The 20108-nt window shown below is 42.9% G+C and overlaps 1 protein-coding gene across 4 annotated transcripts in view; it reads right to left on the minus strand.

Moving 5' to 3' along the window:
- gas2l3 (growth arrest-specific 2 like 3) overlaps positions 1–14572 on the minus strand; it is a 31530-nt gene extending 16958 nt beyond the window's left edge. Inside the window, exons 1-2 of one of the 4 annotated variants that reach the window (XM_037542345.1) lie at positions 14406–14572; positions 5994–6049 (exon numbers count right to left, since the gene is read on the minus strand). In XM_037542345.1, coding sequence (XP_037398242.1) covers positions 5994–6017 — 24 coding nt within the window. In that variant the 5' untranslated portion in view covers positions 6018–6049; positions 14406–14572. Of the gene's footprint in view, positions 1–5993; positions 6050–6194; positions 6215–6764; positions 7020–14405 lie in introns of those variants that run through there. The other 3 variants (XM_037542347.1, XM_037542344.1, XM_037542346.1) reach the window with 3 other exon arrangements.
- Positions 14573–20108: the final 5536 nt, after the last annotated feature.

The raw sequence follows: 20108 nt of genomic DNA on the forward strand, positions 1-20108 counted from the left end.
GGGAACCTTTCCGGTTACAGGGCCAGTTCCCTAACCTCCAGCCCACGACTGCCCCAAATGTTGACTAAGTGAAAAGTTTTAACATGTTTTCTACTTGTTTTCTGCGTAAATCGAGTAACGACTCCCATTTGTTTTATTTATACAGAGATCTCTTATCCGTGCGAATCGGACATAAACACTACACACGTCCTGAAGTAAATGGTCATTACCCACCAACTAATCCCATCCAAATAGGGCTTAAGGGTGTGGTCATTCACAGGGTTTTTGTTTTTTTTCCCAGAACTTGTTTTAGTCTCCAGAGGATATTGTGTGCCACTTCCAGATGATTAAGATATTGTGTGTGCGCGTGCTACACGTTCCTTAGTAGCGTCCTTCATTACTAATTTACTACCAGCACCGTTCTCACTGCAGGTTTGTTCTGTTTTTCCTATCGTTTGTTGGAGGATTGAAGATTGAAGCTTGATGGAACATTTAGAGACACTTGTGATTGGCTGAGAGGCATGTCTATCATAATTTCAATTCCACATTCATTGTTCTGCTTTTATATAAAACTCTGGGCACATACCAAATAATCAGTAGATTATTCATTTACTAACACAAAGTAACAGCTCTAACTGCAACACAGAAATCAGACCAAAGACCAACAAAAAAACACCCTACCAGTCACGTGCAACAAAAAAACTAATGCAACAGAAAAGCCAATTCCTGCGGCTTATCCCACAAATATTTTTATTTTCATGTGATGCAGCTTCATGCCCTTACAATGCCACAGTTTTAACAGAAATCAGGCTTCCTTGCTCATTTCAGATTCAAACTAAGTAAACCACAGAAATACACAGTAGTGGAAACTCATTTCTGATCCAACAATGGATTCTCACACAGAGCATTTCAACTCCTTCAGTCTAATCCGCTCCAGAGCATTCACTGTAATATGATGACGCTGCTGGGAACTTGTAGTCTCTGCTAGTTTAATATGGGGCTCCAGGCAGAACACAACTAATGAACAACAGTAATAAAAGAAAGACATTTCATACAACTAAATTAACAAACACTACTGAGGTCATACCAAGAAAAAAAAAAAAAAAAGAGAGGGTACAACTGTTGTGCTTATGGTCCAGAGGCATCTAGACAGCCAGGAGGACAAAAGACCGAGAACCTCGGTCAATTATCATGGGAAACACACATTAGGAAACTACAGAAGAAAGACTTCCAGTAACCTCTAATTCGGTTAATTTATCTAATTTGCAAATCATGTGCAAAATGTAATCTGGATCAGAGTGCAAAATGAGATTAGATTGGCTGATTAACCACCTATTCCACCTTCAGCATTTTCTTCTGCTCTTTGCTGGAAATCCAAATCGCCATTATTATTAATATGGGCACGTGCGTAATCGTGTTATTTTTACATCATTTTTTGAAGTCACGTTTGAAACCGAGCGCTCTGAGGCACAACAGCCGTCTTACACATCTGGGCAGAGACTCACCGGGCATGTGACTGCTCATCCAGCCCCTCCCTCAAACCGCCTCAAAACTATTCTCACAGACGGGCCGAACAGTCTGAACTGAGAATCTGGGATTGAAAGGTGCTGGTATGTTTGAAAACAAACACATAAACGTTGTGCATGAGGAGAGAGAATGAGACAGCATGCAACTAGTTCTCAGGCGATCTCCAGAAATAGGCACAACTTCACCTTCGCTTTCTGGCTAAATCAGAGAAAGAGAAGCATGTGTGCAAGTTTTAGTGTATAGGGTGTTGCATTGCATTGGTCATCCACGGCCATCATACCACAGAGAACTTTGGTTAGGAGTATTAGCGAGGCCGAACTAAAGTTTCACCCGAAACTCAGCCGTAAGACTCTTCCTCACTCAATTGTAATGGAGAAGGAAACCATTCAGGCTCTTCACCAGATCCTCCCACTGTGTCCTAAACGCAGCTCTGAAAACCGAGGAGTGGCTGTAACATGACAACACTCCTGTCTACATTACTGTGAATCTACCAAGCTGCTCTATCCAAGTCATACAGATCAGATGCTGCACCAATGCAGAAAGCAAAACAACTTATCTACCTTTCTTCATAAAGTACAACTGGACCACTGTACAACTTGGTTGCTTGCCCAAAACCCAATAACAGAAGACTCTCACTTTATCTCACTAACTATAAAACCAATGCATATCCAGAACTTTCGCTTTCAGTCAAATTGCTGGTTTTTGAGTATTTATTTTGTATTTTTTTGTTCTTTTTTAACCCAAAGCTCACACCATGCAGGCAAACACACTAGCAGCACATTTTCAGTACTTTCTTTAAGCTGAAGATACAATATAATTAACATTATTTGCTACTAAATGGGTCAAAGTGGCACACAAAAAGTGTAAAAACATCAGGTGCCTATTTCAATAACACAAATCTAATAAAGCACTACACTAAAAGTAAGAGTCAAGTAATTAAGAGTAAAAATTTATTCAACGCTGGTCTAAAAAGCTGTCGTTCATTGATTGATTCATTTCACGCAAACCATAGGAAAACACCAGTATTGCCACACATGAACATGTTGGATAATGCAACATCCTCTATTAACACCCTTAAGTACTGTACCTAGCACAGATGAAACTGTTCTGTAACCGCAGCTGTTGAGCTGAACTATTTGAATGTGCTTGGTGCTGCTGGCAGGTATACACCTTAAAAAAAGCCCTCTATACATAGTACAGTGTACAATTTAAAAGCTTGTGTGACATTCACAATTTTACAGTTTCTTTCTAGATTCATTGCAGTTTTGTGGCTGAACTGAAGATGACAGCATACTACAGCTAGGACAACTCGGTTTAAATCGTTTCCCACTGTTTTCCTCATGGCTACCTGAACAGGAGGACCGGCACAAACTTAGGAATAGGTGTAGTGGCTGCATTCAAATACAAACACTTACCTGCCTTACACTCCTTACATTATACAACTGCAAGATAGATCATCTCAAAGAAAATTAACACACTGAATCATTGCCAATTTGCATGTTTAAAGAAACCATCAAGCCAAACTGAATGGGTTTCAAAATCAGAATCAAAATCATTCGCGAAGCAGTGCTCGACCTCAGCAACAGTGAAGACGTATCGTTTATACGCAACCATTACTTCGGATTCATGCAACCAGGACAGCAGGGCTGAAAACTACATCAGGGTGTATATATACTCTAAACATTCACTCACATGCAACAATTTAGAAGCCTTTCTACACAGCAGTCATAAATGAGGCCCCAGGCAGATGCTGCCACGCAATCCCATCCTCTGCGTGGCGTGATTACACATGCACGCTTGCACACACATGGCACGTACACATTACGTAATGAACAGCGCACACATGTTCTATAGGATGTACCACGTATGCCTTAAGGCATTATGGAGGCTGAAAATAAATGTTATTTTTGTTATTTGAACAAACTGACGTTTAGTTCCTTGACTCTTTTACACTCGTTAGTGTGAAAGACATGTAAGGAATGACGGCAGCTGTACAGAGGCTGTAAGCATGGACACGCAACAGAGCCGCACTGTACTTCCCGTAAACAACTTGGATCATTTCTTTTTCAGAAAAGTAACACAATAAGGAAGAAAAAAATTGCTTATGTTGACAACATCTGAGCTTGTTTTGGGGAGGAAAAAAAAAAAAAAAAAACCACACACAACAACAACAGCAGGGTTGACTTAGTTGTCCTCTGGGACACCAGTAAGGATATAAATGGATTCATTTACTGTAAGCAACAGATGAGGCCACAAAGCAGATCATGAAACAAAAGCCAATAAAAAAGTTAAGGGACAGCAATTTTAAAAAAAAGAATTAAATGGAATGAGCAGCAGTAATCCATAATTTAGGACAGAGGATTTGTTCCATAATTACATTCTTTGTAGTCCGTTATTAGGCGTTCAACATTTACCACACCAACCAGTTCGTAATTGAGCGGTCTGTGCTCTCTTTCTACATTACCATAACTGAGCAGCCTGACTTCACTGATACATGGTCAAAAGTAAGTGAAGACCCCTTCTAATTATTCAGCTTGGTCATTTCAGCCCCACTCATTGCTTAACAGGCCCAGAACACTTAGCACAGAGCCCTGCAATCTCTATAGACAAACATGGGGAGTAAATGGGTTGTACTGAAGCATTCAGTGACTGACATTGGATGACACCATGCGAGTCAATTCATCAAATTTATTTTCTGCTAGAGCTGCACTGGTCAACAGCAAATGCTTATGAAGTGAAGTTGAAATGTCTAAGAGCAACAACAGCACAGCTGCAAAGCATATAGTGTGTAAAAATCATCTGTACTCAGTTGCAACACTTACTATCAAGATCCTCCAAGTTCCAAGCTGCTCCTGAAAACAACAGTGACCCAAGAATTGTTCTTCAAGAGCTTCACAGACTGAGTTTCCACGCAACTTATTCTCACGAGCCTAAAGATCACCTTGCACAACGAGAAATGTTGGCTGGGAGGACACCAAGCATACTACCATTGGAGCAGCAGCAACATTCCAGTCCTTGAACTGATAAATCATGCTTCATCATCTGACAGACAAATTTGGACAGATCAGATACAAGGAGAACACTAGCTGGAAAAATGCACTGCGCCAACTATACACTTTGGTGGAGGAGGAATAATTGTCTGGGCCCCTTTGTTACAGTAAAGAGAAATCTTAAATACTTCAGGATTCAGTGGCAATCTAGGGAATTCTGTGATTCCAACTTTGTGGCAACAGTGTCGTGAAAGTCATGCACAAAATGCTTTCCGTTAAAAAAAAATGTTTGTGGATGAGCCCCAACTTCAACCCCATCCAGCACCTTTGAAATGAACTGGAACACCAATCGACAGATAGGGCTTATCGCTCAACACCAATGCCCGACCTTATTAATGTACTTGTGGCTGAATGGATGAAAAAATCTGCAGTCACGTTCCAAAAGCTAGTGGAGAGCCTTCCCAGAAGATAAGAGAGTGTTAAAGCAACAAAGTGGGTATAAACTCCATATTAATGCCAATGGTTTTAAAATCAAATGATCAACAATCTTAACATCTAAATTTGATGGTCTGGTGTCCACATCATTTTGCCTATTTTGGTCAACATAATGTCCTTTTTTCTATATTTACCACAAAGTCAGTAAAATAACTATGATGGGGATGTTGTCCAAATCCCTTAGAGCAACTTCAGCCATGCTAGTAGTGTACTATGACATGAACATTGCTAGGTGGCTTAACCTATTAGATATTTAGCTGTTTATCTCCAAAAATCTTAACTACGTGACAACAAAGACCCACACACCCACAAAACCACACAAAAACACCAAGTATAATTATTAAATATATACTCTACAGGCATCTTCTCTCTAAATTAATTGAGCTGAGTGCAGGACAGTTTTTCATTGGGCTTAATGAGACCCCCACCCCCCCCCCCACCCCCCACCCCCCAAGGTCCTGTAAAGCTTGTCCAAACTACCATTTGCTAAAAACGTGGGCATAACATTGACAGATAAACTGGATTAAATTTCAGCCAAACTGACGGTTGAAAAGCTGGGACAGACGAAACACAGCAGTGGCCAATTTTTAAAAACACTGCAAACATATTTACACTAAATAACACAGGACCAATTATATTCTGTTTTTATCAGTTCTAGCAGTGTCACATTTTACGTTCAAAGCAGACGACCTGTCTAAGTGCCCTGAGCGTTCTTGCTTTGACAGCCAAAACAACAAGAGTGATAATGCAGAAGTGGAGAAAAAATTATTTAGTGCAGTGTTTAAGAAAAGTGTGCTACAACCTATTGAACAGGCACGTTTCCATGGTTTCAGGAGCACTGTGTCATCAAGCATACAGACTGTATGAGCGTTTCTTTTCAAGTCAATACAAACTGTTTAAATGATGAACGTTGGAGGTGGCGTGTTATCATGATGTTCCATTATACATAAGCTACCCTTAAAATCACACACATTTGCTTTGAGAAACCACGCAAGGTCTTACCTGGAGGCTAGCTTGCACTGCCATCTCTTCAATCAGGACTGCTTTACCTCTTCATTCTGAAACACAACACAAGAACAAGTACCATAGTAAGTGTGTGCACACACCCCACGCTCAAGTTTCTCTCACGCATACACACTGACTAAAGAGCAAGCATGACCAAACAGCTTAGCTCTCAACACCCCAACAACAAAGTTTACCCACATGGACATTATTGTCTGTAGACTGCCAGTCAGAAAGAGTTCTTATACAATCTGTCTCAGCCCCCGTGTTTAAGAAAAGCCCCGTTTCCTGTGGTTCTGGAAGGATGTTTTATGTCATCCACTGGGAATCAAAACAGACACAGATGAATAAGACTACATAAGCCACGAAGCGCCAAGCTGACGAGATGTGATGAAAGACTGTTCGTTCCCCCGACCGGCACTTTACTACGAGCGCGCTTGAATCGAGCACCTCACAGGTCACAGGCCAAGTGCATATGGGAGAAAAACAACAGAGCCGTGTTTGTCTTCGCTGTGGCTTAAGACAGTTTAGTCAACATCAGCACAGCTGAGGAAACAAAGCAGGGTGCACACACATGGACACACACCAGTGAGAGGGAATTAGGGGACAATGTTATTGCACTTGTGCTGCAATAATGAGGAAAACGAGCAAATCATTCGAAATCTAGCTTTAAATCTAAAATTCATTTAGCAGCTTCCCGTGTAAGCTCACTCAGCATTACCTTACATTCCAAAGAAAATAATGACAGTGACAACAAAAGCACATGCTCACCTGAACGGATGAATCAAACAAAGGATTCCTTTCCTCATTTAATGAATGACTGAAGACACATCAGCTGACTTTACATTCTGTAGATAAAACACTATCACAGCTCTAGTCCAGAGGAGCGGCGCAGCAGACAGTCCAAACGTCAGGTCAACTGTCCGTCACGGTCTTCAAAGCGACTTGGCAAGAGAGGGAGCGGGACAGCAAGTGAGTGGATGTAGAGAGAAGGAGAGAGAGAGAAGTAGAGAAGGAGGGGTGACCAAGGGGACTGTCTAATGAAGAGGCTCTGCTGAGCGCAGACCTAACCCTGCTGGTCCGGACCAGGCTTTTACAATGCTCCTATTGTTACGTGCGCGCACACACACACACACACACACACACACACACACACACACACACACACACACACACAAAGCAGGTTCACATGAGCCCTTAGCTCTCAGTGACAGTGTTTTCCTCAGCAAAACACCAAAGAGTGCTGAAATTTCATGTGTAGACAGAATGGGAGGGAACAAAATCTTTAAATCAATGAGAGGGCAAAAAAGAGAAAGATAAAAGACAGAAAGCGAGACACAGAACGCATGAGAGAGGGAGAGTATGAGAAGGACAGAGAGAGAATTATGAGAACAGCTTGGGGGTGAACACAATGAAGTCTCAAAGAGCATTTTTCAGTCTGTTGGGTTGGTGTTGAGCTTCAAGCCCACTAAATGTCACGCAGCAGAGGAAAGGAGGGGCGGAGAGGGGAAAAGTGGAGGACAAAACAAAAAATCCGTTTTATGGCACAGCTGGTCAAGTGGGCAGCATAAAGGCCACTTCGTGACCCGGTGCTTTGGGCAGAGCGCAGTCACATTCTCCAGAGGGATCTGGCGCACACAAAGCGGGGGCATTCCTCTCTCTCACCAGCAGGGCAGGACCCGAGTTCAGAAAAATGCCGCCTCCATTCTGGAGCCAACGGTCAGGGTGAGTGGAAAGTCTCTGTCAATAACGACCACAAGGCTCAGCTACACGGGGCAACTCCCACTGAGAGGGAGCACATCAGGAACTCAAAGAGAGAGTCTTCAGAATTTTTTAAAGGAACAGGTTTTTGGAATATTACAGTCAAAGACCGTTAAAAAAATTTAATCAAATCAAAATTTCGCAAATGCTCCCCCACCCCTTAGCCCACCCTTTTAGAAATGATGGGGCTTCAAGGGTTCTTTAGTAAAGAACATGCTACTATAAGGAACCATGAACATGAACCGTGAAAAAACCTTTCGCATGACTAGTGGTTGGTGTTGGTTAGTGTAGTGGTTAACACCTCTGCCTTCTACACTGTAGACTGGGGTTCAATCCCCCACCAGGGCAAGTGCCCTTCACTATACCAATGAGAATCCTTGGGCAAGACTCCTAACACCACCTTGGCCTACCTGTGCAAAAATGATTAAATTGTAAGTCGCTCTGGATAAGAGCGTCAGCCAAATGCCGTAAAAATGACTAAAGGGTTCTCTGCATCATTAAAACGTTCTTCGAATTGATGGAAAATGTGCATGAATGTGCCACAGATGGTTCTATATAGCAACTTGTTGAAAATGGTTCTATATAGCACCTGCTCTATTGTAACAAGCTTGATATCATAGATATCAAGAACCCTTTCTCCATCAATCTGAAAAACCCTTTCATGACGCAAAGAACCCTTTAAATCATGCAAAAAGGTTCTTAAAGTTTTCATGGCTCTATACAGAACCATCTTCTTTACTAAGGAACCCTTGAAGAGCCATATATTTTAAGAGTGCAAATGCCAAACGCAATCCATCAAGAAAGACGTGTGGTGACTGGAGTTATGAGGCTAATGTAACTAAGAAATAATAGATACTTATATTCCATCGATTAGTGGGGGCGATTATGCATTTTCAGCTGGTTCTGTGGTTAAGATTTGATCCAATCTTTGGTATTTTGTGTGTTAGATACATCTTGAATCTACAGGAATCCAATTATATACAATACACAGACTGGTTTGGATTAAAATAAATAAATAAATAAATAAATAATACAAACTTCACAATACACAATACAGCTTAAACTATGGGAAGCGGGGCCTGATACACATACACAATATTTCTTGTGTACAGTATCTGTTGATGCTGATACATAAACATTATAGAAATGATGGAACTACTTCTACGCGGATTAGCATTACAGAGAAACGTTAATTAAAACCGTATGTGCATACGTACATTACATACAAGCCTATAGGGTAATAAATGCAGTAAAATGAATGAAACAGAGATTTTAGTACAGTAGAACAGCGTTATTCTACACTCAACATTCTTAAACAAGCTACAACCTCAAATACCAACTTGAAACATTGCTCAAGATTTTTATTTATTTATTTTTAGCTTACTTATCTGCCAATACCAATTTCATTCCAATACAATCAGGGATCCCTACTATAAGCTATACACAAACCTAAATTACCTTGAACCCTAGCTTGTCTATTTTTATTTAAAATGCAAAGTAGATGCCCCTCCCCCTCCCCTCCCACTTTATTGTGATCAGAGGTACCCAATTGCTTAGCTTTGATGAATGACAGCATTGTCTCCCCCTACAAAACACTTCTCTCACACTGCCGGCTGTAACTGAATACACCTATCCTTTTTCGTCTCTTTGAAATAGGACAGCAAAACGTAAGCCTCTAAAAAAAGGCAGAATGCCAGGCTTCCCTGACTTTTACTGGACAGATGAGCCTGAGTGCATAACAGACTACAATGAGTAGTAATGTTGTAATCCTGCAGTAATGAATGTCTGCATGAGTTACAGCCCAGATTTGGGATTTTAATTAAACGCGGAGACGACAGAGTGAGTGGCCTGGAGAGTAAACATAGAGGGGGATGAGCGTCCACATGCTCCTCGCACAGGTCATCCAGCGCTGGCTCCGTAATCGCCTAAGAGGATCACCGCTCCACACATGTCCCGACAGGCTCCTTCGCGTCACCCACAGACAGGAGCCAGCACGTGGCACATGCGTGCGTGTGTTTAAGTCTGAGTGTGTGCACCAGTGGCTCACACATGGGTCCTAAAACACCCCTCCCCTCCATCAGCCGCAATGGGGGAACCCCTCCTTTCTCATTGTGGCCCTCTTTTGTTGATAGATTCATCTTTGTGTGTGTGCTTAATTAACCTGTCAGCTATTTTCATCAGAGCTCGCCCACCCCGAGAGGCACATGCGCACACACGCACACACACACACACACACACACACACACACACACACACAGCGTGTCCAAGAGACTCCGAATGTTCATTGGTGTCCTTCAGGAACCTCCTGCCCCCCCTGTTTCCTAAAGGAAAGCCCCTCTTAAAGACCAGTGTGATGGGGACCCAGCTGCCACCCAGAGAGCTCAGCTTCAGTAATGATAATCTATATTCAGCAGCTGAGCTACTTGGCCCAGCAAAGAATCTCTGACCATGCACAAAGACATTTTCTGTAAGAACCTTAATTTTCCTAAATAAGTAGGTTTTGTTTTTTTAAAAAAAGCACTTAAAATTGAATGCTGTTGAGCAGATAAACAAGAAATAATAAAAAAGCATAATAAAGTGATGAAGAAACAAAATAAGATAAAAAAGGAAAAGGATAAATAAAATAATATGCAAAGGAAATACTGGAGGGATAATACTGAAAACAACGAGTAAGACATCAGAGGATAACAGACGGACACCCTGTAATGCTAAAGACTAAAGAGCTACCTGCTTAAAATTAGGGTTTTTTTTTTTTATACTGATGTCGGTCGACCACATAGATCACAAACTCATTCATTCATTCATTTTCCAAGCCGCTTCTCCCTCAGGGTCGTGGGGGGGGTGCTGGAGCATATCCCAGCAGTCATTGGGCAGAAGGCAGGATACACCCTGGACAGGTCGCCAGTCCATCACAGGGCAGACAGACACACATACACAATCACATCTAGGGGCAATGCAGCATGTCCAATTGGCCTGACTGCATGTATGTGTACTTTGGGAGGAAACCGGAGAACTCGGAGGAAACATACGGGACAGAGATGACCCTGGTTGCCCGGCCGGGGAATCGAACCCAGGCCCTCCTTGCTTAGATCACAAACGTCACTAAGCAATTGTCAGCGTATATACACTAATGCTCAAAGCGCATAATGCTACAATTCACTTACGCTGCATTACGTTCAGCATTAGCAGATATGAGCAGTAACCAAAGTCAAGGGCTTCAGATGACCTGACTGAAAAACTCCAACCAAAAAGGAGGGCAGGGCACAAAAAGACACTAGTGAAGAGGTCAAATGGTTCAGTTTCACCAAGAGCACCAAGACCATCAGAGTTTAGGAGATCATTCAGTGATTGCTGTAGCCAAGGGTAATCCCAAAGAGACGGAGAGCAGGGAGAAGAAAAGACAAGAGGCCACAGTCACCTGGGAGTGAAGCCACTTGGTGGAAAAAAGCAAACAGAAGTTGTTGCCGTAGCAATGCTGCTTTGCTTTGTGTCACATAATGAAAAACCAACATACAACACCAAAACAATCGCCTACATAACAGACTACAACTGCCTTCCTCGCTATTGTTGCTGCCCCTTGGTCTATTGTCAGCTGGTGTGTCATTAATAAACAAGCAGTAATCCAAGATTGGTAATGAGCACCAGTGTGCCACGCAGACAGCACCACACATATGGCTGGGAGAGGCTTTAAAGACATTAAGCCTCCCATTCATTCACACGGGGGTCTTCCCCATTTCACCCACACTCCCCAGTCCACAGACTGGCGATTTCTGGATTGTTGATGTATTTATGAACAAACATCTCAGGCTGACTCATGCTCTCACTTTCAAATACAAACATCTCTCACCCACAAACACACACTATCTAAGCCAATTATCCTCCTGGGTAGGGCTTAACAGGGAAAATATCAAGTTGCGATTTTTCTGAATATTCAACAGCAATTTAAATTGCAATTTCTTCAGACAATGAGATTTAGACCTGATTTATTTTGGCCAGGACCACCACATATCCAATTGTTTTTTTGGCTTGAGACCTGACCCCTGAACATAATGTGCCACAAACTGCCAGTAAGTAAGTAACACATGAAGATTTGGTTGCCTCTGATTGGTCTAACTCATCTACAAGCATTTCACAAGCTCTCAGTAGGTTCATTTCCCCCTCTTAAAACAATACTAAACTAACGTACATGCTTAGAAAGGTGGTTCTTAAGGGGTTGTTTAGTAAAGACAACGGTTCTATGTAGAACCACACACACTCAACAACCACCTTGCATGCTTAGAAAGTTTTCTGCATGGTGAAATAGGTCTTTAGGTTGATGGAGAATGTGTGGTATTTGCTTCTATACAGCAACAACATGTTCTTCTATTGTTACAAGCTTGACATCACAATAGCAGAACCCCTTCTGGTGCTATATAGAACCTGAAGAACCACTGTACCATGCAAATGAGTCTTTGGGTGTTCACAGTTCTACAGCGAATGCCTTTACTAAGGAACCACCTTTTTAAAGAACGTTTTTTTCAACAGTGTAGGTGATAAAAAAGGGCACCGTCTTAAATTGTGATTTTGACATAAAAACAATTCTTTCAGTCCAACTCCTGGGTACAAATGTGTCATTGGTTTGGAAAAAAGTCACAAAGCTCAACAATCTCAAGAATGGAATGAAAGACAGTTTCATAATATGCACAAGATGCATCACATTATTGTTTCTTGATAAGATGAAACAGACAAAACACAACACTACACTTTTAAAAAAAGCCTACCAAAACTAAGAATAATTTTATTTAACATTCCACAGACTGACCTGTCCAGGGTGTATCCTGCCTTTCACCCAATGACAGCTGGGATAGGCTCCAAGGCTCCAGCTCCCCCCGCGACCCAGAAGGATAAGCGGCTTAGAAGATACATGTGTGTCACAGACTGCAGCGCACTAAATCGAACTAAACGTGACTACTCTCCATTTTAATGGATCAATCTGGACAATGTTCTTTATGTACTGACAATATTGTCAAATCGGGGCAGTCGAGCGCTGGAGGTCAGGGAACTGGCCATGTGACCGGGAGGTCGCCGGTTCGATCCCCAGCGCCGACAGTCCATGACTGAGGTGTCCTTGAGCAAGACACCTAACCCTCAATTGCTCCCCGGGCGCTGTGGATAGGGTTTCCCACCACCCCCTAGTGTGTGCATATTCACTAGTGTGTATGTGGTGTTTCACTTCACGGATGGGTTAAATGCGGAGGTGGAATTTCCCCGTTTGTGGGAAAAGGATCACTTAACTTAATAGCCGTACTGCCCACCCCTAATTCAGATCACCTCACATGAGAACCCAGTGACCGACCAATTTGGAAGGCTCATTTCCCCGAAAACCGGTCGACGTGTGAAATGACTGTTTTGCTGTCATCTATATGAATACTCAACAAGCCTTCGAAATCTGCTGAAATGCCACAACAATGCACATAAGTCCTTCAGGCACATCTCCTATGAGGCCTATGAAGGTCCAACAGAGGGAAACACCTGCCGCTCTCTCCTCCTGTGGGGAAGGAAGCAGGAATGGAGGAGCCTCGACCTTTGCTTACAATAATGAGGCGGAGAATAAAGCTGAAGTTCTCACTTATTACCAACTGATCCACTTTACCTCCGGAAACACAGCACTGACTGCCTCGAAACAAGAAGCCTTAAAATCCTCAATCCCTAAATCAGGAATCCATCAATGAAAAACACAGCAGCTTATCTTCAGTCAAGGAGGTTTCAGAAGGCCGGCGTGCAGTGAGCTGGGCTAGTGAACCCGATGGCCTGTGCACTGTTGAAAAGACGGATCTTCCAGGGTTCTTTAGTAAAGGGGGTGGTCCCATTTAGAACCATGAGTTCTAGAAAAGAACCATCCGCGTGCTTAAACGGTCCTTTGCATGAACTGCGTTTTACTGCGATGCAGGGTGTATTTTACACGGCTTTACACAGCACCAGATCACAGGCTGGTTCTGTGAGGATGTCAAACGTGTGACAGCAGAAAAACACGTTCTGGTTCCACAAGGTTTAGAAATCATGTTCAGAATGGTTCTGTAAAGAACCACACAACGCGTTCGCCATCCAGCTGAATTGCGATCTCACCATGTAAAGAACCAGAACCAGAACCACCCCCTTTACTACTACCTCGAAGAGTGTGGTCATCAGAACCGACTGTTTTCGCTCACCGCTTAGGACCAACTGGACCGCCAGCTAAAGGTTTCCATCAAACTGATGACCTCTGCTCGGTGAAGCAGAATCGGAACCGGACACTGTGAGTAACTCCACGACACAGCTGGTCAAACTGTCTCTGAAAACACACGGAGCAGCAGGACAGCCGAGCTAACAGGCCAACTAGCCAGCCAGCCAGCCAGCCAGCCGGTTAACCAACCAACCCCTGTGAGCTGCTCGGGCTTCCACCACCAGCCCAGACTAACTGCAGCCTCTGAACTTCACTGCGCCGAGGCTGGCCGCAAACACGCCTTTTACTGTTCCCAACCCGCTTCTCCCGGATAATAACAGCGTTTCAGAGCTGCGCGGTGCGGCGGAGAGATTCAAACCCGCAGGGACGAGCCTGGGTTTCTCCCAGGGCGCCGCGGTTGAGCTCAAACGGGGAAAAACAACACAGAAAAAAGTACATTATAAACTCACCAGAGCTAAACGTCGACGCTGGGAACGAAGAAACGTGTAGTTAGGTATCCCGAGCCTGCTGTAAACTGGGCGACATCCACTCCAGAGGTCTCTCCGCTCGGCAGAAGCTGAGAAGCTCGGCGTGGACACACATCAGCACAGCGAAAAAGTTTCTCCTCCTAAACCCAACAGCACGAGTACAAGCGTTATTTGTTTCCCGCCCGTATTCGGACACATCCCGCCCCACCCCCTCCGCTGGGATTGGCTAGCCGCTCATACCCTCCCCTCTGAACATCAGCGGCCAACGGTTAAACCTGGATAATATCAGCCAATCGCAGCTCAGAAGGGCGGGGCTTGTTGGAATACAGGTGCGTAAAAAAATAACGTCGCGTGGAACGTTCGGAAGGGAATGTTGTTCGAACCGACCAATCAGAGCGCAGCTACGAGCTCTCCAAGGAGCCGAGGCGGGAAAAGCGGAGCGCAGGGCGCACGTGGGCGGAGCAGAGGGAGACGGTGAGTAACGGCCGCAGCGCGAGACGGTAAACATAGGAAGTCATGGAAACAAAATAAAGGAAAAAGACGGAATTCAGGAATATCTCATCCTAAGATTAAAAAAAAAACCTTACAGTAAGTTAAGGCAAGACCTTTTCACTTGATTTAAACAGAGGTGGAGGAAGTACACAAATCATGTACTTGAGTTAAACTAGAGACCCCCAAGGTAAAATATCACTCCAGTAAAAGTAGAAGTCCTTACTCTAGACCTCCACTTGAGTAAAAGTACTAAAGTATTTGCCTTCAAATGTACTTAAGTATAAAGTAAAAGTACTAAAAGAGTAATTCTGGCTCTGATGTCCTGTTATCATTTTTATAACCAGACTGGCTTCATGAACTCATTTCAGGTGAAAGTCCTCCAGCGTCTCTCTTGGTAAACCAGTCTTTTAATAGAACGTCATTAATTAGTGACGCTGACGTCTATTAAAATGATCAGAAGCACAAAACACTGAAGGTAAACAGTTTCCATCAGGGAGAACCGAGTGGCTCTGAAATCACTTTTTACACACAAGCAAAGTTTCAGGTTAAGATTACTTTGTAAATTAGTTACAAGTTTAATAAAAACTGGCTTTAAACTCAGGATCACAGATGAGCTCCTTTACTGTGTTGATCTGTAGGCCTCTGTTCATAAACATAAACCAGCCCAAACTAATTTACTATAAAATGAAAGTGTTTGTATGAATTCAGAAAAAAAGAAACGCGCCAGTCTCGACTGCATATGTGGACATATTTCTATATTGTGCTCTATTTACACAAAGTTAGGTTAGTTCATCATTTAGGTGACGGATGTGCTCCCAAAGTTTTACGCTGCTGCACTGACGTTGAACCGTGTGCTGCACTGGGTCGGTATGACCAACAGGTCAAAACCAGCTCAGAACAAAGTGACCGCTGGGCCCTGATTGGTGCTCTGGCTTTGAGCTTCTTTTGTTTTGACATGTTACGTTTTTATACACACAGAAACCAAAAGAAACAACAGATTTCTCAAAATGTAGCAGAGGAAAAAGTCAGATATTACACTCTGAGATGTAGTGGAGTGAAAGTAAAAAGTCGCCCAGAATGGAAAAACTTAAGTACAGATACAGAAAAAAAAACTACTTAAGTACAGAAACGAATTACATTTACTTATATTTACATTGTCCACCACTGGATTTAAATAATGGACTGTCTCACTGAGTCACGATAGACAGCCTCTCTAAGAATCATGCAAACACGCTCACTGGCCACTTTACTACACTCATTGTCCAGTTTATCAGCTCCACTTACTGTATAGCTGCACTTTGTAGTTCTACAGTTACAGACTGTAGTCCATCTGTTTCTCTGATACTTTGTTGGCCCCTTTTACCCTGTTCTTCAGTGGTCAGGACCCCCATGGACCCTCACAGAGCAGGTACTATTTGGGTTGTGTCCACTCACTGTCCACTCTATTAGACACTTCTACCTTGTCGGTCCACCTTGTAGATGTAAAGTCAGAGACGACAGCTCATCTGCTGCTGCACAGTTTGTGTTGGTCATCCACTCGCCCTTCATCAGTGGTCACAGGACCGTGGCTGGATATTTTTGGTTGGTAGGCTATTCTCAGTCTATAACTCCAGTAGCACTGCTGTATGTGATCCACACTGTATACTACCACCACCTGCAGTGCTGAGACTGATCCGCCACCCACATAATACCTGCATGGGGGTCCTGCCCATTGATAAATGGGGTAAAGGAGGGGGAGTAGATACCTAATAAAATTGGTGGTGAGCTTGTTGCAGGGCATCTAGATGCCCACTGAATTCACCCATTTAACCCATATAACCTCTTACTCAGATGGTAAGGCTTGACATACACTGTATTTCCAAAAGTATTCGTTCATCTGCCTTCACACGCATATGAAATTGAGCGACATCCCATTCTTAATCCATAGGGCTTAATATGATGTTGGCCCACACTTTGCAGCTACAACAACTTCAACTCTTCTGGGAAGGCTTTCCACAAGATTTAGGAGTGCGTTTATGGGAATTTCTGGCCATTCCTCCAGAAGCGCATTTGTGAGGTCAGACACTGATGTTGGACGAGAAGGTTTGGCTCACAGTCTCCGCTCTAATTCAACCCAAAGGTGTTCTATCAGGTTGAGGTCACGACTCTGTGCAGGCCAGTCAAGTTCCTCCACACCAAACTCGCTCATCCATGTCATTATGGACCTGCTTTGTGCACTGATGCGCAGTCATGTTGGAACAGGAAGGGGCCGTCCCCAAACTGTTCCCTCAAAGTTGGGAGCGTGAAATTGTCCAAAATCTCTTGGTCTGCTGAAGCATTAAGAGTTCCTTTCACTGGAACTAAGGGGCCGAGCCCAACTCCTGAAAAACAATCCCACACCATGATCCCCCCTCCACCAAACTTTACAGTTGGCACAATGTAGTCAGACAAGTACCGTTCTCCTGGTAACCACCAAACCCAGACTCGGATTCTCAGATGGCCAAGTGTGTATCGTCACTCCAGAGAGTAGTGAATATTTAGTAGCGAGGAAATTTCACGACTGGACTTGTTGCACAGATGGCGTCCTATCACGGCACCATGCTGGAACTCACTGAGCTCCTGAGAGCGACCCATTCTTTCACAAATGTCTGTAGAAGCAGTCTGCAGGCCTAGGTGCTTGGTTGTATACACCTGTGGCCATGGAAGTGATTGTAACACCTGAATTCAATGACTTGGATGGGTGAGTGAATACTTTTGGCAATATAGTGTATTTGTATTTAGGCCTGTACCATTCATGGCATTAGAAAAAAAAAAATCTGACACTGATATGAGATTCACCACTTTCTTGGTTTTGTCGATGTTTAGAGCACAATATAGCACCCTTTTGTGCACAATACAGTACTTTTTTGTCTCCAAATGATTTTGCGCATTCCAGAAATATATCCGTTATTAATATCCAGTACACAACACGAGGCAGTTTGTAACTTAAAATGGACTTAAGTCTTGAGTTTACCTCCAGGCAAGTGATGTCACGACCAATATTAGTTTGGCCTATGGCTGTGTTTTAGCCCCTTTAAGTCAAGTCTCAGTTTAACAGCTCTAAAATTCATGTTGTAAGCGTCTAGGAAGCTGCTCAAACCCAGCGCACTTTAAAGAGAGAGACTACAAATGATTCTAATAGTTCCTTTGTGTGTAATTATTGTAAACTGGAAACAAATAACCTTCACAGAAGACTACTGACAGAGCCAAGCATACTGAGTGTAAACCTACACCTGTCTGAAGTCATTATACTACTGCTAGTATAAATATATACACTTTACGTCCACGAGGCCTTCACGAGACGTATGTTTCAAAAGAACATCAGCACAGAGGATGCTTCACAAAACTGGACGTCAGCGTAATTCATATCCACACTGCCAGTGCGCTAATAAATGACATTGACCGAATCCTTCCAGTCTCTGGACTGTGTGGTGTGCTATTAAGCAGCGTTTTAAAAAGCGGCTTAACACATTTCTTCACTCTTAGTCTTTCGTAAGTGCTCTAAGCTGAACAAATCTCTGGAACAACAGGGCCATTTAAGAATTAGGACCATACTATGTGCTATAACTTGTATCACTTACTGAGATCAAATCGTGTTTTTACTGGCAGTGTCGTTTCATCTAGAACGTTTATCTCTTGGGTATTCCAGGTTGCCTGGTGACGCTTGTGTCCACTAGTGAATGGAAGATTACAGTAAGACAATGGAGACTTAACTGTGTCAGGTGTGTCATAATTAGGTGAGGATTTGTGTACGCATGGCTAAAATCTGATTATCCTGATCAGGGTCAGTACAGAGGACTACACTCACCCACAGAGCCTGACACAGAATCTGCAATATAGAGCAATATTATATAATATAATATATATACAACAACTACTTTTCCCCTTTAAACTGGGGGAAAGGAAAAAAGGCCATTTTCTTAGGCCAACATAGACATTTCATCTCATGGTTCAGAAATGATGATCTCAGAGTGCAAATTTTCTGAGACTTTGAAGGCCTAGGTTTTATAAACATTGGCAAGACTCTCAGGAGCAGCGGTACGTTATGAATTGGTTCATACATTCAGATCTGAATCTGAGAAAGGCAACAGACCTCCTTTCCCCCCTTTTACACAAAGACACTGTTCTCTGGGCTCCAGTTCTATAGTTCTACAGTTCTTTTTCCAAAAAAAATCTGTATAGAACCATACACAAAACATTCTCCATCAATCTGAAGAACAATTTCACTAGGCAAAGAACCGTTTAAGCATGCAAAGGGTTCTTTGCGTGTTCATGGTGCCACATAGTATCACTGTCCTTACTAAATAATTCTTGGAGATCCATCTTTTTGGGGCAGTCGTGGGCTGGAGGTTAGGGAACCAGCCTCATGACCAGAAGGTTGCCGGTTCAATCCCCAGAGCTGACAGCACATGACTGAGGTGTTCTTGTGCAAGACACCTGACCCCCAACTGCTCCCCAAGCACTGTGGATTGGGCTGCCCAGTGTGTGTGTGTGTGTGTGTGTGTGTATGTATGTGGTGTTTCACTTCACAGATGGGTTAAATGCAGAGGTGAAATTTCCCTGTGGTGGGACTAATAATCTTAATCTTTTTTGAGAGTATATGACCAGCTGTGCTTCATGGGTGTTTAGCATGGCAGGATTTCTCTGTAGCAGCACTGGTGAATAGCACTTTTATCCAGTTACAGGTACTCAAGCCTAATGTTACTTCTTCTGCTTAAAAATGTGAATTTTTATTTCTACTCAGTTATGTTTGTGAGGAAAGTCGTCCACTTTTTTATTTGGGTGTATTTTGGTTCTGGTCTAATTTTTTCGTTTTTTTTTTTTCAGTCGGTTCTCTTTGTCACATTGCCCAAGCTGCTCTGCTGGTGGTCACATGCCTCACTTTCAAGTTTCATTATTACACCAAAATGGTCCCAAAAAAGAAGAACAGCACCTAGTCAACATCGATGCTGGGTAGGCTAAGCCGTTCCCCTGCATAGTATGTGGGCCCTCCTTAAAGAGCCCATATTCTAGACTTGCCTGCTATTATTATTATTATTATTATTATTATTATTATTATCTTGTGGTTCATATATGAAGTTTATGTACCAAAAGCAGCCATAATTCATTTTTACATTAACATTTTCTAGCCTCTATTTATCCCTTAAACATGCATTAAACAGGCTGTTTGTCACT

This window comes from Pygocentrus nattereri, chromosome 11, assembly GCF_015220715.1.
Source record: "Pygocentrus nattereri isolate fPygNat1 chromosome 11, fPygNat1.pri, whole genome shotgun sequence".
Classification (NCBI taxonomy): Eukaryota; Metazoa; Chordata; class Actinopteri; order Characiformes; family Serrasalmidae; genus Pygocentrus; species Pygocentrus nattereri.